Genomic DNA, 25,627 nt, shown 5'->3' on the forward strand with positions numbered 1-25,627 from the left:
TGTGTGTGTGTATGCAACACTAATTTTTCCCTCTGTGTGCCGAGCTGCCTGCACCTCCACTGGACTCAGAAGCTCCACCTCCTCTGTTCTGATTGGTGCGGCCTCTGCTGCTTCTGACTGACCAATCCACAGCTCACCTGGGTCCCTGATTGGTGCGGCACAGGTGCAGTGGACCAATCCCAGCCATTCAATCAAGACCGTCATCTATAAGTGCCCTGCCAGTCTGTCAGTCTGGGTGGCTGACTGTTGGTGGCAGCTCGCCTCTTTGCCTGATAACTTTGTGTTGTGTTGGTTAGCCCACTGATAGCATTTGTAGCTTGTCATAAGCTTTTGTAGATTTTTGTGAACTTCTGAAGTGTGGCCAGGTTGTTAGAAATTGCTACCCTTTTGACTGATTCCAAACATTTCCATCCACACTTAGACAATTACCTGTATAGAGACACTAGGTGCAGGGGTGCTGTTTTGTTGTTGTTTGTTTTAAAAGCTGCATTAGACAGTCAGAGTTTGTTTTCCCTTTTATTTTTTGATTAGACAGATTGTAGATTAAACTCTGAGTGAGTCCTCCTTTTGTTATATGTGTATATATGTATATGTGCTGTTATATTTGTTTTTTGAGTTAAATAGCACCCACCGGCCCTCTTCCTTGGTTTGTTCTCAGTTCTTTGTTAACCAGACTTCCTTCATTTGAGTTGCAATAAACTGCCTTACCTTTAACATCTGGGTTTTTGTGTTGATTCCCTTTCCCCTGCGAGCTGGGTTGTAACAGAAGGTCTTGTGTCTGCAGCCAGCATTATATCTTAAAACTGTATTTAAACTATAATCACAGTCAGGGCGCCCAGTAGCTCACAAAGTAGAGCAAGGCATCTGATGTACAAAGGCTATGTCCTTGCTGCAGCGGCTGTAGGGTCAATTCGATCTTGTGGCCCTTTGCTGTCATCCCCTCTCGCTCCCTCTTTCACACTTAGACTGTCCTATCTAATAAGGCAAAAAGCCATAATAATCTGAAACTAAACTAAAGACAAATAATTATTACAGTATAGTACCATATGCCAGAGCTCTTTTAAAGATTGGTTTCCAAGTCTGTTCTACAAAAAATGTAAACACCATGTAACTTTTAGCATGTAAGGCGTATCTGACAAAAACCTAGCAAAAGGATTATATTTTCAATTTGCATGATAAAGTGGCTGAACTGAAAATGAATGAAAACCCTGCACAGTTTAAAATGCCTTGCTCACACAAATCCATTTTTTTTGGTATAATGGTAAAGCAGCCTGTGGAGAAAGCAGCACAGAAAATGTGCACAGAGAACACTGAGCAAAAGTGTTGGATTATTTTTGAACCGAGAGATTTACAGGTTATCAAAAATGAATGAATAAAAAAAATAGGAAAAATATATAAATTAAAATGGCAATGAAAAGAGCAAAAGGCTGACATGACTAAAAAAAGAATAAAGCAAGATAAATATTCTTGTTCTCCCCTAGCTGAGTTCAGCATGGCATAGGTTAGCTGTGTTATGTGATGGTTTAGTTTGAATTTAAAGTGACTGGCCAAACCAAACCAGTAGACAGCAGGATTTTGGAAATAATGAGCACATCCTGCGTAGAATCAGCACTATTGTCAGAAAAGGGCCACGGAATTTTGTTATTCCTCCTCTTTACAGTGTGTGCCAGTTTGGCTTCAGCTTTTACTGTAGGCAGTCCGGACTGCACACAGAATCAAAAACACACAGGGGTTGAACCACATGGGAGTTGCCACAGTCCAACCGTGGCAAGCAACTCACCATGGAAAAGAACCATATCTGTCACTTGAGGCTTTTATCCAAGTGCTTGTATGCAAAGAATTGTGACACACATACTTTTGGCATGAGTGGTTGCTGTGGGAATTTAACTCCTAACCCTCCCAATATTCATGTTTTTCTCTACCCATTTAGCAGAGGAAAGGGATGGGAAAAACAAAAGCTGTGAAATCTAAATACAGTATTGTACTTATTATTATGACCAAAATTATAGACTGAATCATTATCATGAGATAAAAAATGTCAAAGGTTCCTGAAGAAACTCATGTTTTTTTTCTCTCCTCTGTGGGTCGGCGGTTTTGAGTGTGTGCATCACTCTCATGTCTACCAGGGCAGAGCATTAGAGGTCACTGTCGAAAGCAGTGACTTGCTAAAATCCTCGATTAAAAACACATCACTTCAGCTCTTCCTTTTCTCACCTTTTCTCCAATAACTCTCAGTACCCAACCCCTACCCTTTTTGGACCTCTTTTATTTCTCCTCTTACCTCCCTCCACCTCTCTCCAAACTATAACTCTGATGCAGTCTTGATATCTGCTATTAAACACCCTCCTTCCATCCCACTAAGTTACATCTGAGTATTGAATAATGATTTCTTCTGCTCATCTTTGACACATGGGTGAGATCTCTCGATGTCATGCTCATTGAATATTAATGAGATTAATGAAAATCACACAAATTGACCAACAGCCTCTGCTCCCCACACTCTGGTCTTCCCATTAATTACATCCTCCTCAACCTCATTGTTGATTTTGACATCATCAACTTTGTGATTCTTCCCTCCTGCTTTGAAACCTACCACAATATCACTGGTATGACCCTCCCATGGCTGAAGTCATATATCACTGAAAGACAACAGTTTAACTGCACCCTAGTACTACACCTACATCCTGAGGTGTACCCCAGGGTTCAGTGCTTGGTCCTCTCCTGTTCATCTTCACCACACTGCCATTTGGTTATGTTATCCATGTCATGGTCTGCACCTCCACTGCTATGCAGATGATGTCCAGCTCTACATATCCACTAAATAGATAACTTACTTCATCCTTCCATTGCCTCAAACTCTGACCAATCAGATATGACCATCATTGGTCCCAAAGGTTGCACCAAGACAATGCACACTTTCCCCCTTACCATTAACAGCTTCACTCTGTCTCCACTCCTCACATCTGCAAACTTGAATTAATCTTGACAATGTTCTCTCCTTTTCCCAATCACACATCCAGACTTCAATACCACATTAGTATTCTTTATGGTGCATCCTTCGTAGTTCTTAAAGGGCAATGCTACAGTCCTTAATATGACCATATTCATGTTTTCATGCAACAAAGTACCTTAAAAAGGGAGTTCTTCCTTCTCCATCAATACTTTTTACAGTGATACCGCTTCTGAAACAAGCTTTTGGTGACTAAAACACTTAATGGAAAAATAACAATGACAATTTTAGATAACTGAGATAAGTGTAGACAGTAGCAACTAATAATCTACACTGATACAGATACAAGCTCTGGTTGGAAAAAACAGTGAAGCTTTGACAACAGTTTGATTGGAAAGCTGATGTGAATTTCAAGCAGGTAAAGAAGTCTCTCCACACCACAAGACATATGGGCATGTGCTGCCTTATGAAGAAAGCACTGGCCCAAATGGAAATATTGTAATTACGAATTCATTGCACATGAACGAACCATGAACTATAATAGCTGAGTTGCAGACATGTTGAGTGGCTGGACAGCACTGAAGCTGTGCCAACAACAGCAGTGAAACTGATGATACTGCTCATCTATATTTTGTGACTATATCTTCCAAAGTCAGACGCAGGTTTTCAAAAGGAGAGCACTTAAAAAAATCTAAAAATGATCATGTCCACTTAAGTATCACCATCTGGTGCACCATACCAGATTACAGCCTTAAACTAATTCACATCTGTAGTCCCTTGGCAGGTCAAAACAAAGAAATAATACAGTAACAAACAGAGTAAAAAACATGGGACTAAGAGTGAGGAAAAAGTCCAAAACTTCCTGTCCGTTACGCATATTCACGGTTGGCAATTCTCTCTGGGAGATGTAGTAATAATGAGATAAGAGTGTCAACAGTTCTCTCACATACTGCAGTGTAACAAGAATTGGTAATTACGGGTGCTCGCATTATCATGGAGGCCATGAGATGGTATTAGAGCTTATGCAAACAGACAGGGACACACACAGTCAAATGGCTGGTGCTGCAGCGGGATGGGAGGTGGGAGCTAAACGTGGACAGATTAATGTGCATCACAGCAGGAGTCTGTCTGCTGTGGTACGATTGTTGAATTAGGCATTGCGATGTGATTGGAACAGAGGTGGCCAGAGGACTGGACTGAAAGATGTAGAACTCATCAGGCAAAGGTTAATTTAATACCACGGGGCATGATTAGTTTCAAGTTTAAACACTCATGCACACTCTGTTACACTATTTTCCTGGGAGTGAACATTTTCAGAGGCCACTGAATGGCTTAGTGGTTACAGAGACCATTCCTCTGATGGAGAACCTGGGTTCAAGCCCCAGCAGGTCAACGAGCAGCCCTCCTGCTGAAGTGTCCCCAGAGCAAGAAACTAAAGTCCTCCCAGCTGCTGTCCAGGCTGACCCTGACCTCTGACCCCACTGTGGAGGGAGCCAGGGAAGAAGCAAAAGGATTTCCCTTTTAGGGGTGGAACAAACATTCACATTATTATCGGTGGGCTGAGCTGATGACATAAAATATGACGGTTTTTTGGGTAGAAGAGACCATTTTGTATAGATTTTACTTTAAAAACATTATGATAATGATAATGGCTCTAACTACTCCCAGGTCAGGGTGGGGGTGTTGGTGCTGATGGTAAGTAAACAGAATTGCAATTGTGTCATTTCCATGTTATTATGCTATTTCTTTTTACAGCATGCTGTAAAAGAAGTGAATGTAGAGTAGTATTGCTTAAAAGTGCGCAGGTTGAAGAATAACATGGAAAGAGAAAAAGCACTTAACCAAACAGGCTTTTCCCTACTGTACCATGTAGTCACTATGTCCTTTTAAAAGAAACACAGCTGCAGGTTATACTTTATAGGACATGAGGATGAAAAGAGGCTGTTTAAAATGATAATTTAATCACAGTTTAAACATTTCATCTACTACTACACTTTAATCCTAGAAACATGTTAATTTACTGAGCCCACGAGGTGACGTAAATTATTGATGAATCAACCCTAGATTAGTATCTCATACTCTTGAATAACTTTCTTTCCTCGAATGAGTAACTCTTGTACTTAAATTTAGTGCAGTATAACACTGTAAACATTAAAGGGATAAGTTCAGTATAGACTAAAAATAGGCTCAACCAGGCAACAGCCACTAGTGGTCAGAGGATCATACAGGCTGAAAACAAAATCCCAGGCTAATCACATGTAGCTGAAAGAGTGAACCAAGTCCAGAAGTGACACTACAATTCAAATCTCTTTATTGTTAACATTTAGTCTGAGCTTACAGCCTGAATTCCTGGTTGATTGGTTCGTAGAGTATACCCCTGCAGTCTAAATAGGCCCATAGGCCCCGCCCCCCCACCACCGCCTGACAATGGTTTATATGGTCTATGGAGAAATGCTTTTTGGGCAGCAGGGGATTTTTTTCACTGCAATACCTCAAGCGGCCACTGGGGAAAAAATGGCTGCAAGGATGCTGTCATGTTGCAAAATCTTAGCAATTACTTTGGTGAGTACAATGTTATCATGCTATTCATTGAATCAAATAACAAATACAAGTGATGGAGAGAGCTACAAAAACAAAAAAAAAACAAGGTCACAATAAACTATGGTTGTCCTTTAATACCTGTAATACCACCATGTAGAGTAGATAACGTACGCCCACATGATACAGTGCTGCTTGCTGATTTTGCATCACGAGTGGATATGTCGGTACATGAATTAAATATTTAAGTAAGTGATTCTGCAGCACTGCAGCATACTGGTATTAACAGGTGAAGCTCTAAAGTCCACCCAGATTCATTTGCTCTAATCCTGCATACCTCATCCCATCTCTAACCCTTCACAGAGCACTCACACAGCCCTATGGAGCCAAAGTTATTACAGCAACGACCACCAAATGGTGTTTGCTGCATGTTTGTTTAAGGTTGTTGTCGTACTAAATTCTTAGCTGTCTGTGTCCCGGGAAAGCTTTCATTTGCCTCCTGTGATGTATTAGTTGATGTCCTGTGACCTCCACTAAGACTTCAAACATTTTCAACCTTTATAAAGTCCTTCTCTCAGCTGAAAAAGAGTGATAGTTGGAAAAGTGAAAAAAGAGCAGAATCATATCAGCCCACCCTAACACACTAACTAAGCTCATACTGTGCTCTCCGTGGCTTTGATTTTCTTTTTTTCTAAAAAAAAAACAAACAAACAAAAGACAGCAACTGAAACCGGAAACTATTCCCAATGCCTCTGTCCATTGAAGAAAGCAAACTAGAGAAGCACTATCATTGCCCACCTCCAAACAGAACAAGCTGTTGCTCTACAGACATGCAGCCCCCCCCCCCCACCCCCGTTTTCGGACACCCTTAAAATTTTACACAATCTCAAATATTATCATGAAATATTTGTGGAAAAATCTTTTTTGTGTTTCAAAAGGTGTGGCTGCATTAGACAGATACAAACAAATAGTCAGTTCTCAACATTGTCGGTATCAAAGTCAACAAATAACAGAGAATGTGTTCAAAACTGAACAAAAAATAAATAAACCATCACATCATCAAATTAATATTTAGTAGTCCTGCCATTGGCACGTAGTAGAGCTCTAATCCTGGCTGGCATGTTCCCCACGAACCTTTCACACTGTTGAGGGGTAATCTTGTCCCATTCTTCTTGAATTACTGCTTTTAATTCTTCTAAATTCTTTGGTTTATGCTTTGAAACAGACCTTTTGATAATCCACCACAGATTTTCAATGGGGCTCATGTCCGGGGATTGAGCTGGCCACTCTAAGACCTGGATACTGTGCTCCTGCAGCCAAGTTCTACTGGCCTTGGATGTGTGGCAAGGGGCATTATCTTGTTGAAACATCCAGTTTTTACCTCGACGGAACAGTGCACGCGCAGAAGAGAGCATGTGGGTTTCGAGAATGGTACAATACTTGGTAGAGTTCAATGTGCCATCACAGACAGTGAGATGACCAACACCAGCAGCACTCATGCATCCGCAAACCATGATACTGCCTCCACCATGCTTGACAGTAGGTACTGTACATGCTGGAGATAATGCTTCGCCTGGCCTTCTGCGTACCCTCACATTAGTAGGAGGAAGATAAAGCTGGAAACTGGACTCATCTGACCACAAAATCTTCTTCCAATTCCTGGCTGTCCAGTTCTTGTGTGCCTGGGCCCAACGACGCCGGGCTAACCTCTGTCTCTCTTTGATCAGGGGCTTCTTGATAGCCTTGTAGGACCTTAAGCCATGATCTAAAAGTCGGCCACGTACAGTGCGGATGGAACACTGGACACCAGTTTGGTTTGACCACTGCTGCTGAAGCTCCTGTGATGTCATTCGGTGGTTTTGCCTGCACATGCGGATCAGGATGCGGTCATTTCTTGCTGAAGAAACCCTTGGACGCTCAGATCTTGGTTTGTCTTCCGAGCTGTTGGTTCGTCTGTATTTCTGCAGAGTGTATCCAACTGCTGAAGGACTGCATCTGCACTTCCTGGCTATCTGGTGGCAGCTGTGCCATTCCTGGCTGAGAATCTTTATCTTCAGGCGTGTTTCCTGCGTTAGGTTCCTTGTTTTAGCCATTTTTGTGTCTGAAGAACTTTCAAATGTGCTGGCTTTATGTAGACACGAAGCTTGGCAACAAAAATTGTGTCTTTTAATAAAAAGAACGACCTTCATCACTGGTACCAAAATGACCCAATACTCAAAATTTCTTATGTATTTTCATGGAACCAATCAATTTGAAGTTTTAATGGCTTTTTTAGGATTTATTTAGTATTTTGGCTGTGACTGTACTAAAAGAAATTGCACTTGAAGACCTAAGAGTGATTCTTAATGCAATATTTCACAAATGCATGGGGTGTCCGAAAACTTTTTTCCACCACTGAATAATGATCAACATATGTTGTAATTGCAGGTGAATTGTCCCTTTAATCTATTGTTTTATACATTTGGAGGTAAATAGACAGTTGATAAATCAGTATTTCGCTGGTTTAAAGGTCCGGTGTGTAGGGACATCTATTAGCAGAGATGGAATATCATAATCATAACTATGTTTTCATTAGTTTATAATTACCTGAAATTAAGAATCATTGTGTTTTTGTAACCATAGAATAAGTCATTCACATCTACACACAGAGTGGGTCCTTTTCCACGGCGTCCGCCATGTTGTTTCTACAGTAGCCCAGAATGAACAAACCAAACACTGGCTCTAGATAGGGCCATTCACGTTTTCACATCATGTGGTTTTGCATCAGCCACTATACTTCTCCTACACACTTGGCATATGGGAGAAGTTTCAGTTATACAATCTCACCACTAGATGCCGCTTAAGTCTACACACCAGACCTTTAAGTTAAGGTGTATCTGTTATTGATTCCTTTGAAAAGTAATGTTCCCAAGCACGACACTCTGCATGTGTATGTGAGAGAGAGTGTAAGACAGTGAGTGTTCTGATGGTTTCCATGGTGATCTGGCAGATTGTTCTAATGATGTCTGACGCCCCGCAGACAATCAGCGTTTTCCCAATAGAGCCCACTGTAATTGGTCCCAATAGGGGAGAAAATGAATTTAATTTAACTTTATTATTAGTATTCATAATTTTTTTGGAAAGTTGAGAGAAAATCTGTCAGAGAGCTCTCAACGAGTCATAAATCATAAGAGAGCAAATTAGATACTGACAGTGTGAGGAGTGCAGCTGGAGTCGAGTCTTTTCAGAAATTAATTAACAATAGAAACCTGTAAAGTTGAGGCACTATAACTGATACTCTAGTGTCAAACCATGTCTTACAATATTATGTACAATTATGTTTATTTAGTATTTACTCAACTTTGGATCATTTTCAATTTACATCTACTCTGGTTTCTTTATTTTGTCTCCTCTACCTCAGAAAATGATGAGCAACACATGTGATTTGAAGTGCATTCATGTTTAGTCAGACGCTAATGTATTTACCTGACTTCACTTTCTTTAATGTGCCCCGCCAGTTCTTCAACAAACTTTTCTCCTTTCATCCAGTAGATAATAGGTCGTCTGTTTTCTCCACTGTAACCGAAAAACGCCTTGCAGTCCAGACTGAGAGGCATACCTGCAACACAAGATACAACACTGTTACAATACAGATAAGCCCACCCTGAGCAAAAAGAAGAAGGTTAATGAGGAAAGCTGGAGAATTACGGTAAAATTAAATTCTTGTGGCTGTTCAGACAGCCTGGCCTCACTCTTAGGGGCTGTACACATGACGCGTGATTTGCGCCCTAAAATCCATTCTTTTCAATGTAGACTCATGGCCGGTGCGCTCAAACTCCAGAGCGACGCCATCGAGGTGTGCATGCGTTTCTGGGAGCCTTTTTATCAGGGCACGACGGCTGCGCCCTGAGATAAACCAAGTTCAATTTTTGGAAAGCAGCTGTGCCCCTTAGGCCATCAAATACTGACACTTTTTCACGCCCCTCACTGTCTGATACCAATGCACAAGGCTTCCTTTCTATATTAGAGGCATCATGCTTCCGACTAAAATCCACGTTAACCTATCTGCAGCAATATTTGACGTTCCAAGCAACTGACACACTATAAAAAGCGAGGAAATCCACAGAGGTCGGGCTGGATGGATGGGTCAAACAAACACAGGACTTTAGCACAGGAGACACATACTTACCCAAAACGTGATCTTAATCTATCCAAGTAGTTTTGATGCCTAAACATAATGGCAACTGTTTCTCATTAACCATGTCCCAACCATGGATGCATAAAGAGAACTGGATACAGTGTTGAGAGAGAAAGGGGGGGATTATGGAATTTAATGTCAAATACAAAGAGGTATATTGTTACAACGTACCCCAGTACTGGGGTGAGTTGTAACACTAGCTGGGGATGGATGTAACAATTAAATTATTGTGCTTAAAAAAGATTCACAATAGGCTAAATGCACTCAAGCACTTCAATGAATAATAAAGAAGGAACAATAAACTTGTAAGAATACAATAATTATAATATTAAAATTAATAGAAATGTATAACATAAATACAAAAAAGTCTGACGTTTGAACAGCATTTGAACAGTTGAACAATAAACACTTTCGAAGAGTAACTATTATCTGAGCAAACTAAGGCATAATACCTATAGCCTATTTTAATCTGATTGGCAGTTGTGGCAAATGTAGATGTCCTTGCCTGGGGTGCAGGCTTCGTGGGTCCAAAATCCCCACTTTTTAAGAACTGTTACAACCCTCCCCATGCCTAGCAGGTATGAAAGAGCTAACAGTTTTTAGCATTTAGCTTCAAAGCTAGCACTAATGAAACACATCAAATTAAACTAGAGAAACTACTACTTGAACCTATGTAAGCGAAACAATTGTACGTACAACACAATGGACACTACGCAAAAAACAATTGTGATGAAAATGTTTGGTTTCTCACCTGAAAAACTGTTTTTTGGCTCTAGAATAGACAAATTTGGACTCAGAGACATGTGGCTTCACCAGTGAGCTCCAATTGTAAATGGGGATGGACTATGCTGATGATGTCACCACAGCTTGTTTCTAATTGGCCAAACTGAGAGTGTTACAGCTAGGGTTGGGTCGGTTCTCAGTAATACCAATTCGGTCCGGTACTCCGTCTTGGACCGGGTTTTATTTTTTGAGACCGACCGACCGCATACTCAGGCGTATGCGGAGCGGACGCCACGGAGGTGCGCCCGGTAAAAGTGGACGTCCGCAAGCCCTGTGCGTGCAAAGCACGAACGCGCGGACTCCACTCCGTGCACCAGTGTCACACAAAAGACTGTTCGGCATGTATTTTTCACATCGCGGGGATTTTTCACGGACATTTTTACACGTAGTCCGCTCCGCTTATAGTAAGCCCGAGTCTGTGAGCACCTGTGTCTGCCTCTTCACCAAGCACACAGCGAGCAGGAGAGAGAGGGGGGTGGGGCGGGGACTGAGCTAGGAGGTGCGAGTGCGCATGCGCCTCTACTGTAGCCTGGAGTTTGTTTAATAGTGACGGGGAGTTGATAATGGCGGACAATTTAGTTGCGACGAAATCAAGGAATGCGCCACTATGGCAACACTTTGGCTTAGAGCCAGACGAAGGAGGCAACCCTTGTTTGCACTGATTGAGTAAGCTGCAAAATTTATTTGTAAGGAATAAAAGAAACAACTTGTTACTGTCACTCTGTTGTCCTAAGGTCATTTTTTATTTTAAATGAGTCAACTGCGCCCCCAAGTGGCGAAAATCCGGTATTACCGACTTGATGCGTTTTTTTACAAAAACCGGACTGTTTTTTTTTCTCATACCGACCCAACCCTAGTTACATCTATCCCTTTGTTACAACCATCCCCGGTCTCCCCTACCCAACTTCCAATTTAGCTCTCTGCTAACTTGAATGGGGATAAAATTATTTATTGTGTGGCTTTTCAATACTATTCAACCAAATGGATCCTATCCCCATAGTGAAACCAGTCATTTTGCAGGGGTTGGGATGCTCAAAAAAATGTATCAATGTAAACAGATGTCCAATGTAAACTTGGGAAAATCTAGTTTTGGGCCCCATGTCATCATGTCATGAACCTTGAAGTTGTTGTTACACAGTTTGGCCGCTATTTCAAATTAGCTCCAAAGTCTGGGGACATTGATACGTGTTTCACCCAGGAGACAGCTGTGCCTCTCATACAAAAGCTAAACGGTGCCTTTTGCATCGGTTTTAGAGGCCAAGGAAGCATCACAAAGCATCTGTATTTGACAACCTGGGCATGAGAACAGGTTGGCTCAGGGACTTGGAGGTGATAGAAGCTTGCTGCCCCCCCTCAGTGATCAATGCAGAGAGCTCCTGTATAGGAGGTGCGCAGCAGGGTGCCTGCTTGGAGCCCCTTGAATTGGGGTCATCAAGCAATCCTGGTGGTAGTGCCCTGTTGTTTATCATGTAAGTCATATAATTTTATTAAAATTTCAATTTATGGCGCAAAACTGTAATACTGAAGAAGAAATCAAAGTATCATGTAAATGGCCAGTTCACACAAATTACACAGTGCCTTTAACAATCAAAGTCAAATTGCATTCACCTTTATTGCAGTAGTGGTCATAGGAGAAATCATTCAAATCTCACAGAAAACCAAAATTATACTCCATGTATTATTAAATTAAAAAGAAAAAAAAAGGAAAATGTGTAGTGAACAGAGATGTCAAATTGCTATTTCTCTCTGTTTGCCTTCAAAGCATAATGTGAGTCAATGTTGAATTACTCTTTAAACTACAAACTTAACAAAGAACCAAAGGAATTATGCACTGTAATTAATTAATCCCTATCACCAGAAGAGATATTGAAGGATTGTTCTAATGCTGAAACTTTTTACTTTTTATGGCATCTGCACCTAACAGTAACTGTGGTAGCGTTAAGGTTAGGGAATTATCACTGACAATATAAAAAGGGCTTACATTAATTGCAGGTTCTTGACAGGGCACAAAAATCCAGTCTCATGCATGAAAGTAAGATGAGCTATATGCTTAAAAAAGGCTCAAATTTGTTTATTTTATAGGCAGTTTACTGTGTTGGAAGAGCTACATGCAACAGGTTCTATGATTCAGTACTTATACTGTAATATGTGAGCCTACAGCTGGAAGAAAGAATTGACAATAGTAGAAAGACACACTTAGTAAGCACACATATGTATGCAGACAGTATCCACACACGCTCTCACACACCCTCCTGCAAGACCTTGAAACCACCACTCTGTGATTACAGCTATCAATGGTGATGATGGAGTATTAATGAGCATTCCAATGAGCGCTACCTCGTTAGGCAGTCAATTAGCAGATAATTATGATAGACCTCAGTATTATCATAATGATAGCTCTATCAGCACAGTCTAGAACCAACACTGAATGCTAACGTTATGCGCATATCTGTGTGTTTTTGTCAGACAAGCACTTGAACTGAATGTTAACACTGAACTAAATATTTACATTTGAGACATTTACTGTGGCAGACACTTTTATGTAGAGTGAAGAGGAAATGCAGGTGCTCCTGTGCGAGTTTTGTCCTTGTCCAAGTTAATCCCTGAAATTACAATTCTTCAAAAGAATTTCCAAATGTTTAGAGCAGCAAGAGGTAGAAACTTTCACAAACTGGTTATCGGTTGAATAAACATGAGGTTTTATCAATTGGTCATGGCAAAATGCAACTGTTTTCATATGGAAATGCTGGATGATTGCTTCATGTTTGGTTTCCTTTGCTTCACTTATTCTGATTGATGGGAAAAAGGGGGGAAGACAGAAGGCTTTGACGTTTGTCTGTCTCTCCAAATTATAATTTCTAACAAGCCAAGAGATGAAGCGGTCTGCAAAGCTTCATAGATCCTGTGTGTTTGTGTTGATGGGCTCTCATGGTGTGTTTGCTTGCCTTTGTGCTGAGGCAGCCAGCATCCTGTACTACACACACACACTGCAGGAAAGAAACCCTGAATTAGAGTGAAATTAGTTTAGCTTGATTGTGTGTTTGTGTCCGTGTGTGTGTATGTAGGTGTGTGCTCCACAGTAATTGATTAGCACCCTGAGGGTGTGTTTGTGTTCTCAGCATGTTATAGTGATTGAAATCATCAACTTTGTTTGCACTTGTGTGGCATGAGCCTGTGTGTAGGTTGTGTTTCGTGTGAGTGTGTGTCAGTCTCCTTCAATCAGAATTACCAGCCCTGAAATCTGGTGTCATATAGCCGAGCTGATTCATCATTTCTATTTGTGGCTAAAGCAGCAGGGTGTTTATTAGACCTCAAAAAAAGGTTGGTGCTATGTCGTTGTCATTAATATCAAAGAAAGACTTTGTACAAATGATTGATGGGAGCTTTGTCAAGTCGGTGCCTCAACACTTTGCAGTGCTGCTAAGTGTGATCACACCTAGATGTCATTTCCATTGGTGTGAAGCATATATGTAATAAACAAAAGTCACATGACTCGTGAGTCACAACCAATCTGAATCCAGTCTTTGTAAGTTTAGTTCAGCCTGACAGACTTTATGCTGCTTCTCTGACATTCGTCACACGTATATGCACATAAAGAAGCAGCTGAGTGTGAGCATCAGTCCAGACTGTGGTTTGCCCTTGGTTCATCTTTTAATGCTGCTATCCGAGCAAGAGGAACTGCTGGTTATCAGACATCAACATCTGTTTCCTTCTGCCAACAAAGCCTTGTGTTTCAAGGTCGCTTCCTGTCGCTGGTCCAGACCACATTCTCACAGCAAAAAAAAAACTCACTGCATTTTTTTTTTTACTTGCTTTCACCAGACAAGGTTAACCAACTGAAAAGGAAACAAATCCTCCACAGTGAAAGTCAAACACAGTGCTTTCATACAAAGTAATACCTCTATTGTGATGTTTCTAGTGTTCAACTCAAACAACAACCTCAGAGGCTGAAAGATAAAGCCAACGCATTGCAAAATACTGCAGTTCCTTTAATGGCCACTTGAGGCTGGCTCCAAGAGCATGTCAATCGCCATAGACACATGTTACAATGTCCAACTTTACAGCAGAAATAAACATGTTTACAGCCTGGTACAAAAAACAGTTTTGGTCTCTATAGCTAATCTCAACATTCTTGATAACTGTACGAGGGGTGAACTTTCATATAATTCAGCTGTTTTAATTTTAGTAAGGCTTAAACTTAGGCATTATTAAAGGTGTGGCCACCTTGAGTGACAGGTGGGCACTGTATGTCGACAAGCCACTACCACGGTGACAACATTACAGGCATTACATTACAGGCTAATGTAACCATGGTGTAACGCCAGATTCACAATGGCATAGCATAGCTGTTGCTATGCTGGTGTCTTTTCAGTTCATGAAAGGTTATTGTAACATTTTGGTTGCCTAAAAAGACCCCTGTAGTCAGATGTTCAGTTTTTCTGGCAAGTGCATTTTGTTTTAACAATTGTAATCCTATTTTCACAAGCAAAAATAAGCATTACAATTAGTATTATCAAAACACAATGTTCATAACCTCAAACCGTCATAAAACATTACAATACTTGTCTAATAAATATATTAACGTGTGTTAAAGCTGCATTTATATATTCTTAAAATTATAAATGGATTAAATTACTTTGTAACATGAAACGTGTCTCTGAAAGTGATAAGCTCACAGAGAAAAATCATTCAACTTTTTTTTTTTTTTTTTTTGCGTTTTAGGTCTCACAGCTCTCAACAACTTAATTTACAGCCACAGCAGGCAGATGTTCTCAGCAGAAAATCACTGTTAAACCCACTGTACCTGACCTGCTCAGCCCCAAACAGCAGACACATACAGTTAGAGACTAGCTGGTGAACATAGTGGAGCATTAAACTGCTAAAGAGACCGATACTTCCCTCAGGAGTTGGTGGAGACCAAAGCACAGCTCAAAGGAGAGGATATTGGACTTAGATTCATCATCTACTGGATGTGTAAATAAGCCACTTTTTTGACATATTGTCACATTGTTTGACTGATTTTACATTATGCAGTGCTGTCAAAATGTGATTTACAACGTTGTAAATATCCCGCACTGTTCCTTTTTCAGCTATTGTGTAGCAATAAATCTGTCTAATATTGCAATCATGTTGTAATCAATGAAAAATACCTGTCAGTTCCTTCAGAATCTCACAGTTTTGTATTTATTGGAGCCATTATTATAGAAAAAAACATTATTAAAACTGTGTCCACTTTAGCTTATTATTTTCTGATAAATTATGGTGATTTTTAAAGCAGCTGTACAAACTTTTTTTCAGAGAAGATGCAATTAAAATGAGTGACAGTGAAACAAATTTTTAATTCTTTTTTTTTTGTTATCACTTTAAAGAGTTTCCTTCAGATATTTTTACAAATATTGAACAAAAGCTCTGGAAAAACACACTGTTAATGAGCACTTGTTTATTTCCTGAATCAAAATGCATTCAGCGCCAAAACAGATATGAGACACACTTGTTTATTACAAAATCTAAATGGTATACACTGTTTGGATAACATGTCAACTCATTTTCTGCCACATTACTATTAAAAAATGAATTTTGTGTAAAGGTAAGAATTTCTCATTAATCAGAACAAAATTAGTCTCCATCCAACAATGCAGTTACGTGAGCATAACCTGTTACGGTTTACATAATTTTTTGCGATTGCAAAATCCCAAAATTGTGGAGGAAGTGATCTGTGGTGGTAGTGATGTTTCATATATATGAGCAGTGGGGGGAAGGGACAGAGGACAGTGGGACATTCATAGAAACACTGTCTGTCTTCTTTGCTTCTTCCTTTCCAACTATTGTAGCTACTTTTCACATCATTAGTCTGTTTCACTTGTCACTTGTTGGGTTTCCCTGTTCTCTCCTTGCTTCTCATCACTAAAATAGATTCTCTGTCTCTGTGTGTCTTCCTGTCTTCTCTCTGTCTTCTTTCCTCTTATTTCCCTCTGTGTCAGGATTTTTTCTCTTCACTATTATTCTCCCTCTATGTCTCCTCAGTCTTTCCTTCTCTCTTTTGCCCCCATCATTCTCTTTTTGGTCTCTTTCGTACTCTCCCTAGCTTCTACCTGCACAACCCTACACAAACCTTTCACCTGCAGTGTTAGAATATGGAAACACCTCTGCCTCTGTGAGATGTTGTTTGTGTGAGGATGTTTGTATACAAACAGTATGTGTTTGAAGGGATGAGTGAACCCAGGTCTTGGTACCCCCTTTGGGTACCAGGTAAAATAATCAAATTACCTTTGACACAGCAAGGGGGACAGAAAAATAAATTGTTTTCAAACACTAAACACGATGTGTGTGCGGACAGGAAATAAAGATGGTAAGGTGAAGGATTGTAGGAGAGAAGTAGGACAACCCTTAATGAGAGAAATGAATCACTGAAAACTGGTTTTACACACACACACACACACACACACACACACACACACACACACACTGAAAGAATCCTACATCAGTTGACTTGACAAGTATGTCTGACAAGAAAGGACTGAAGTTAATAGACTTTGACTGCGATATATTTTCATAACGCTGTCATCAATGATTCAGCCCCTTCATTAAACCTTGGCCTACTTATTACCAAGATTAACATTAAATAAAGGTTATGAATTGATTTGTCCCTTTTCCCTAGAAATCCAGTGGTGTCAGGGGAGCAGTGGAACCATTGTGATCTTGTATAGATACGGATCACAGGTGACAGATATTCGACCCAGTCACCCGAAGAAAATGCTGGCATTGTATGTTTCTGCAAACCAGGAATATGTTAAATTTAATAGTGTGTCACCTAGGCACCTCACAAGCTGCAGACCACTGTTTGAGACCAGCAAACAATAGACTAAAGGACTTTGCACACTGAGTCCATTTTTTTGGATGTGTTTTTTTAATGCATTATCCAAAAATAATAAAATAAAAAAATTACACACAGAAATCTTGCACACTGATTCAAATGCCTTTTATTGTTCTGTTTGTTGTGAAAATTCTCCACTTGAATAGGCAGGTAGTGTACAGTGGGATAATCAGAGCTACTCTGCTAAAAACAGCTGCCTGCTGCAGCAGGAAATGTTGGTTATGAGAGCTGTGAGAATGAACCAAAACAGTTAAGTTGTGGGCCTTAAAACCAGATCAAAGTGTTTAAAGACCCTGGAGTGCTTTGCTTAAGTGAAATGTTTTTCTAGGTACATTAAAAGTGACCCCTTTTAAATACAGATGGTCATGCAATCCATTTTAATACAAAATTATGTAGTATTGACCATAACCAAACTATATCAAAACTGGAGATCCACACACAAAGAATATGTATTTCAAAGCATGTAATTAAGCTAAATAAGGCCTTTTCCTTTACCTGCCATGTGGACTCACATCAGCTCTGATCCTCAATAATCACACACTGCTCAGCACAATTTGTAACGTCACAACACCAGTAATCCTACCACTGGAACCAGGGCTGTCCATCTGGCATACAGGGCACTTCCATGGAGCCTTCTGAGCCAAAAGAAGTGGGTGTTTTTTTTGTTTGTTTTGTCTTCGTTTTTTTTTTGTCATCTGACCAGCTCGAAAACAAGTAGATCAGCCCAGTTGTTAATTTTCTTAATTGGCACTGGGTGGGCTCAGTCACATCTTTCAACCCCTCATTCTTTGGGCTTGATGCCTTCATCAAACGGCACATCTGCACAAAAAAATGGCAAAATAGATGAGACAAAATGCAAGGGAGGAACGGAAAAACTGCAGAACAAAAAAAGACTTTGACCCCCTCTTTTCAGACCCTTTTAGTGCTTTGCTGTTCAGAGTAAAGTCAGACAGGTACCAGTTCTGGTAGCAGCACAGCATTTCTCCATCTCCTCTTTCATTTTTTACTCACAAGCAGGAGTGAGTTATTATGGTGTCTGTGTGCAATATCCTAAACCTTTTAAAATGATATAATTACCTCAAATTTTTAAACATAAATTATAGGGGTCTAACGGTACACAAAAATCTCGGTTCGGTACGTACCTCGGTACACAAGTCACGGTTAGGTTTTTTTCGGTACAGTAATGAAAAACATAGACAACTATTAAATATCTTTTACTTATTGGTAACCTTATTAAAACATACCACCACAGCAGTTAACTCTTTTTACACAGTTTTTGAATGAAACAAATATATATAAAATCCTGCTTTTTCACATTGTTTGAATGAAAATAGAAATATAAAAGTGAAAAATGAAATCCTGCTGTTTTTTTAACACATTTTTTGAATGAAAAATATAAATATACATTTCTGCTTTAACAGTTTTACTCAATTAAAATAAAAAGTATAGTGCAGCTGGTCAGCTTTAAAGCCTGCTCTGATTCAGTTTTACTAGGAACTTACTTAGCTTTCCCACTTTGTTAAAGTGCAGTAAACATAACATGCTTATATCTAAAGTGCAGCTTAAACAATTTTACTCAACTCCAATGGTGATGATTATTTCTTTAGCGCGATGGTCAGGGAAACGCTCTTTCTTTTTAAACGACGACGGTATCGTAGTTTGCACCAGATTGCTTTTTCTAGTCGTGCCGGTTAACGTTCAAACTTGGGTGGTGTCGCTTTAGATGCGTTAGCATGTTAGACGTGTTTCCAAGTACATACCCGACCGCTGTTCTGCAGTGTCGGCACACTGCTTTTGTCTTGTCAACTTGTTTATTTCCATCTTCGTATTTTACCCTGAAACCAAAGTGTTCCCAAACGGAGGACTTAAGGTTTGCGGGTGGGTCTTCAGGTTCGTCAGGCTCACTTGCCATATTGTCAAAATAGTAGAATGTGCTGCACAAAGTGAAAGCGGAGATTTACGGGACTTGGTCTGTCACTCAATTATGTCCGTCGGGGAACTAGATATTTTAAATGGTTCGGCTCGCAAAAACAGAATTAAAATAAAACAAAATAAAATAAAATAATATCCTGCGCCCAATAATTTGGTACAAGGTTGTGCCAAACTGAAAGTTGCGTACTGAACGGTTCGACACAAATACATGTACCGTTACGGCCCTAATAAATTAGCCAGATACCCTGAGAACAGTACAAGAGAAGAGAGAAAAAAATTGTAAATATTTGGCAGTTCCTTGTGTGAACAGTTTATTTAGGATGTTGTTTTTATTTTATTGTGTTTCATGTTTTTTTTCTCCTTTTTCCACATGTTTTGTACGGGCTATGTTGATGCAAGACCAGAATACTTATTTAAGATAATGTACCTTGTAATCCCATATGGTATGGGCCAAGACATGGCAAGACACAAAAATAGATAAATAATGAATGTACAGTACAGCCTGGTGTTACCTTAAGCATAAAAAAAATCTTACCAGTTCCACACAGAGCAGGTTTACAGTCTTTAAAACTGGGGGGAAGGGGTTACAGGTCATGGATTGGTACTGTAGGTATCAGCAAGAAGCTTCAGGGTTCAGGGTTCAGGTATCATATTCAGCACTGAGGGAGACAAAGTCAGATTGGTGCATCCCTCCCTGATACCAGTGTACAAGCACTGTCTAATGTAGCACCATGCTAGTGGACACAGGTATATGTTCTCATCATCTAACAGTCAGGCAGCCAACTTATAGAAAGTTGCTTGTAATGGGATGACTGCTCTGCCTTCTGCGTGCTGCTCTCTTCATGCCCATCTGTTGTTGCAGCAAAGAAACTAGCTACTTTTGACAGCTAGCTTCAGCCAGACAAGGCTTGCATAAGCACATTGTTTAATTCCGGCAACAGCATGCTCCAGTGACGTGGACCTAACCAACGCACTGATCCTTTCCACTTAAATCTTACTTCTGTGCTGTAGAGATAGAAACATTCTGCAAGAACTGCACATGGTGGAAACACACTAGTGGTCCTAATGAGTCCAGACAGCTCCTCTAGAGCCAGAGTGTACTCAGGCTTTAATTTAGGGGCACCAATTACCAAATTTTGCTTAAAACTCTTGTCACATACCAGTAGTTCACATCCTACAGTAAAGGCCTGGACCTTCTGGGGCTCACTACATATCTGGGGGATAGTGAGAAGACTGAGGTGACAGAAAGAACATAATTGCTAGACTGTTTATTTCATTTGTTTATTTAACGGGGACAATGCATTATACATGTAGCTAAAGCTTTCCTCGTGACTGGGCCCAGGGTGGGGGCTGTAGGTGACGTAGAGCTTAGTGCATTAAAAAGTAAAATAAAATATCTCAAATGTCAATGGAATAATATCAATGTCTAACACCATTAATTCCCAAAGGAACACATCACCATCAATAATCTATTAATAGTGTACATATTACAATGGTGGTGTATCTCCCCAACAGGAAATCTTACAAACAGTCAGTCACATGCGCACTACTGTACAATAACTAACATCCAGGCTCAGACTTTCATTATCAATATGAAAACAGAGTTGTGAAGTTGAAAAAAGTAGTGTACATGCTGTTGACTCTAGCTTTTTTGTTCCATAGGGTTTTTTAGGGCATTATATTTTGAATAAACTTCACATTCAGGTTTTGCACATATGGACAGTAAAGTGCAGTATACAGCAGAGGTGAAACCATGTCATTATTTTGCAAGTCACAAGTAAGTCTCAAGTCTTTGCATACAAGTCATAAGTCAAGTTCCAAGTCAAGACCACATACCATAAAAGAAATAGATGTAACTATTGTGATGTCACTCAGTGGTTTGTGGACTTCTGAAACCTCAAGTTAGGCATTTCAGCTGTTGCTTTTTTTTTTTTTTTTTTTTTTTTTAACCAAAAGTGTATTTGGGCAAGAGGCTGGAGCTGTAGAAGGGTGAGGGTGGATCTGACTGAAAAGCTGAGGACATCATAAGTTGACATTATGTCACTCAAAGCAGCCTGCCCTTAAGTATGCATAACTTTAAGCCTAATAAAATGTAAACAAGTGAGTAATATAAAAATAGCTCTGGTACAGTTGTCATTAATGTTGAAATTAGCTAAAGAGACCAAAACTGTTTTTTTGTACCAGGCTGTAAACATGTTCAATTGTGCTGTAAAGTTGGGAATTTTAACATGGGGGTCTGAGGGAATTGACTCGCTTCTGGACCCAGCCTCATGTGGCCATTGACGGAACTGCAGTTTTTAGCTCTTCTGTGTTGGCTTAATTTTTCAACCCTAGAAGCTGCCGAAATCCTTAACAAGTCATACAGTAATGCCCTCTTTACCGAATGAAATGCCATTTTTACAACAGAGTAATAATATATTTGATTTACAAAAATCATGAATGCTTTTAAGATAAATGTTTTTAAAAACTCATATGCTGAAACAAGTTTGTTGTATGTTGTTGCGTCTCTGTCTGTAATTTTTGATCTGCACATTTTATATACTGCAGTTTGATTTTTGTTGACCACTGCATAGTTTTTGTACATGGATGAAAAGGCAAACTTTTAAATGACAAACTTTTGAATCTTTAGGCTTGGGGAAAGGTATCAAGTATTTTCAATTCAAAAGGCTCAAGTCCAAGTGATGTCACGTGCCACGACGTTAGAAGTCCAAGTTAAGTTGCAAGTCCTCTTTGATTTTGTCCAGTAAAGTCTAAAGTCTTAAAATTGTGACTTGAGTCGGACTGGAGTCCAAGTTATGTGACTGGAGTTCACAGCTCCGGTATACACTCTAGTAAACCCATGTTTCTCACTTAAATGCACCTAGAGACTCCTAGTTGACTTGTCCTCTTAAAAGAGGTGTACCTCTGACTTTCTTTACTGATATTTTCAAACACACTTTCTCATCTTTTATACTGATGCTTCAACCAACTCTTGGAGGTGGTCCAAAACAGCCAATCACTGAGCATCGTTTGATGTATGCAGCAGTTCTATGCTTATACTGAGCCTGACCGATGGCACTGTCTCCCAGAACAGATGTAGATCTACCAAGTCTACATTTCAGTACAGATCATTTTTACATCACACACACACACACACACACACACACACACACACACTTGAATAGAGTGGAAAGTCATCTAAAACTGAAACATCGAGTGTCCATCTGCCTTTCTCTGTTTCTGTATCCCTCACACACACGCATGCACGCACGCACGCGCGCGCACACACACACACACACAAATATGTCTATTTCATATCTAATACATCTCTGTCCATCTGCTCATTTAATAGCGCACACAGTGTCAGACCTTTAGGAGGCTTGAATGTGTGTGTGCGTGTGTGTGTGTGTGTGTGTGTGTGTGTGTGTGTGTGTGTGTGTGAACCAGGTATGGGGGTGTGTGTGGGTTGTCTTGGTAACAGCTGAGTTTTGGGTCTTGGGCTCCAAGGGAGCGCAGCTGCACATGGCAACACAGATGGTGCCACACACACACACACACACACACACACACACACACACACACACACACACACGTGTCTGTAAGTGGGCAGCTCAGCTGTAACCTGGGAGGCTGTTCACTCGTTCATTTTGTCTCTTTACAGACATCCTGCCTCCAACAAATTATTCCTGTTTAATTTTGAATCCTTGCTATTTTTAGAGAAGCTGTGTACACAGCAATGATGCTGCTCCAAAATCCCAGTCTTTGTGCCAAGTACAGTTTTTAGGATTTTAATTGTAATCCTTGAGTTTTTCAGATTATTTGTTTTCTATATTTGTTGAAAGTGGTAAATCACTTTGTCAATAAACTGTGACTACTGCTGTGATGTCATTATTATCAGTTAGTTAATTGCGACTTACTGTTGGAGGCGCACACACTTGAAATACAGAGTACATCAAAGGATTTCTTCATTAAGTGAATGATTTTTGTGAACTGCATGACAGGTTAACTGTATGTGGTGTTAACTTACCCTTAAAGGAACTGTTTCTGACAATTTTGCAATATGACTTTCTTGCTGAGAATTAGATGAGAAGATCGATACCACTCTCCTGTCTGTATATTAATTATGGAGTGAGAGCCAGGAGTCAAATGGTTTGACGTGGCTCTATCCAAAAATCAGCACCTCAAAAATGGCTGCATTTTGCAACCATTTTTTAAGTCAGTGCGAGTATATTCTATTTTTTCATGTTGTCAAACGAGGGAGCGAGTCCGCCAGCGTAGGCCGATGTGTGTGAGAGGAGAAAAGTCTGAGAGTGAGTGATGTTAACTGCAAGGATCATGTCATCTTACACTCATCAGTAGGCTCATTCGAGATGAACTGTGCCTCTCCTGGAAAGCGGACGGGAGCAGGCGGCTGAAGCAGGAGGCGGTGACAACAAGCTCCGGTCACATCGGAGGCTGAAACCAAATGTCCACCGTCTGGACCTGCAGACCTTGCGGACTTCAGTTGTACATAATGTGACGTATTTACTGTCATCACGTAAAGTCTGTGAGGGCAGAGACTGCAAGCGGCTGATGGATTGCCCTGGAGACTGTTTTACTTGTTGCCGTGGAAACAGTCAACTATCGCTGCTATCACATTCATGTCATATAAGTTGATGAATAGTGCCTATTCATCTTTCCCTGTAGATAACAAGATATAAATCCCAATGTATAACCTTTTTTTGTGACTAAACAAAGATCTATCGATACATCTTTAACAGGCTACACATGTAGCCTGGAAATCCAGACCCAAATCTAGAAAGATTTAGGGTCTGGCTATGAGTACTGCTAATGGCCCAGCTCGAGGGGCGGCACCCAGCATGCATTTGAAAATATCACTGCACGCAATTGGACAACACTACGACCAATCAGAACAATACACGGGGTGACGTATCCAGAGCGCTACCTGCAGAGTTAACTGGTAGATTAGACTCTTGCCGTATCCGGTCGGCAAAACAGCAAAAACGTCCTTGCAAAGGAAAGATTCAAGCGCCATCTTCTGTTCCTCTTTTAGAGAAAAAGCCAAGTCTAACTTGTTCACTGAAGCGGCTAAAGCTGTTTCAAACAACTGGTGTTCATCCGTAGCCATCTTGCAATGTTTACTGACTGATTCCGGACGTCATCGTCGCAGCGCTGTCGTCATCTGTTTAGCTCGCCTCTGGCCCGCCTATATCAGATACACCGATGTGATTGGTGCAGCTCGGCTACAAGGGCATGGGTAATGAGCATCATTACTGATTGTAAGAGTGACTCACTGAGCAAATTCAAATTGTGCTCTCGTGAGAACTCTGGATTTCCAGGGTACTACACATGTTCAAAAACAGAAATGTTTGTAAATAACAGCAGGACTATAACTCAATAAATTACTTACATACTACATAACAATCTTTAAATATTATCCGACAGCATCATATCAGTTTGCTGCTTCAGAGCAAACCTGTCCCCTCAACTACACAGGCTAAATAAATTGTGTTTGACTTTTAGGTTAATATTTTAAGAGGAAAAAAATACAAGACAACAACTTTCATTAAAGATCAGTCAAATATATTCAGGGCTTCACATCTGTACAGATGTTATTTTAAGAATCCTCACATCCCACTGACCACGAGTCTTTGTGATGCCAAATACTTCAATAATTAAAACAGTCCAATGTTAATATACAGTAGACTACGTATAGTTTATGATACAGTTTAAATGGCCAATAATGTGAATAACTGTGTTGCAGGACCATTAAAGGAGTGCCCCTAATTTTGTGCTTGTGCTCACAAAATTTTAGGGGCTACAGTGCTCCCACTAAAAAAAGTTTGCCTGGAGCCCTGGCTAGTCCCTGGCAAGCTAATCAGCTTCAACCTAAACTAAATTAACTAACTAATACTACAAAGTAAAAGCTACAATATAATTTATATTTACCTGTCTATTGTTTGTAAGAATCATAAAATTATGACTCTAAACAATATGATTTGGCATTATTTATCATGATCTTTGAAGATGACTTACAGTCCAGAACAAGCTAAAAGACCCATTTATATGCATGAAACAGTGAATTTGTGTTTTCTTCAACAGTCCATTTTCAATAGTGTGAATTTAAAGCTGTAGTTGGTAACTGCTGTAATAATAACCTTGGATCATTCCAGCTGAAACTTTCCATAGACTGTATATAAAGTTGGACAACGTGTCACCAATTTATTCCACTGTACAAAAATGAGGCCAAAATAACCTGGGTACAGCCACTGCCATCCTGCGCTGCTGACGTCGTCTGGAGACAGAGTCTGCGCAGTAGTGACTGCCGCCGGTATCAACTTCCCACCCATGCACCCACCTGACCAATTGTGAGCTGTGCTATTGACAGCGGGCA

At 40.2% G+C, this 25,627-nt stretch overlaps 1 protein-coding gene across 3 annotated transcripts in view; it reads right to left on the bottom strand.

The window, feature by feature from the left end:
• Positions 1-25,627, bottom strand: part of il1rapl2 (interleukin 1 receptor accessory protein-like 2) — a 633,588-nt gene that overhangs the window by 46,177 nt on the left and 561,784 nt on the right. For all 3 annotated transcript variants that reach the window (XM_078169190.1, XM_078169189.1, XM_078169191.1), the window contains exon 8: positions 8,954-9,086. In XM_078169190.1, the coding sequence (XP_078025316.1) occupies positions 8,954-9,086 (133 nt within the window). The remainder of the gene's footprint in view (positions 1-8,953; positions 9,087-25,627) is intronic.

The sequence above is a fragment of the Epinephelus lanceolatus genome, chromosome 7 (genome assembly GCF_041903045.1).
Source record: "Epinephelus lanceolatus isolate andai-2023 chromosome 7, ASM4190304v1, whole genome shotgun sequence".
Lineage (NCBI taxonomy): Eukaryota > Metazoa > Chordata > Actinopteri > Perciformes > Serranidae > Epinephelus > Epinephelus lanceolatus.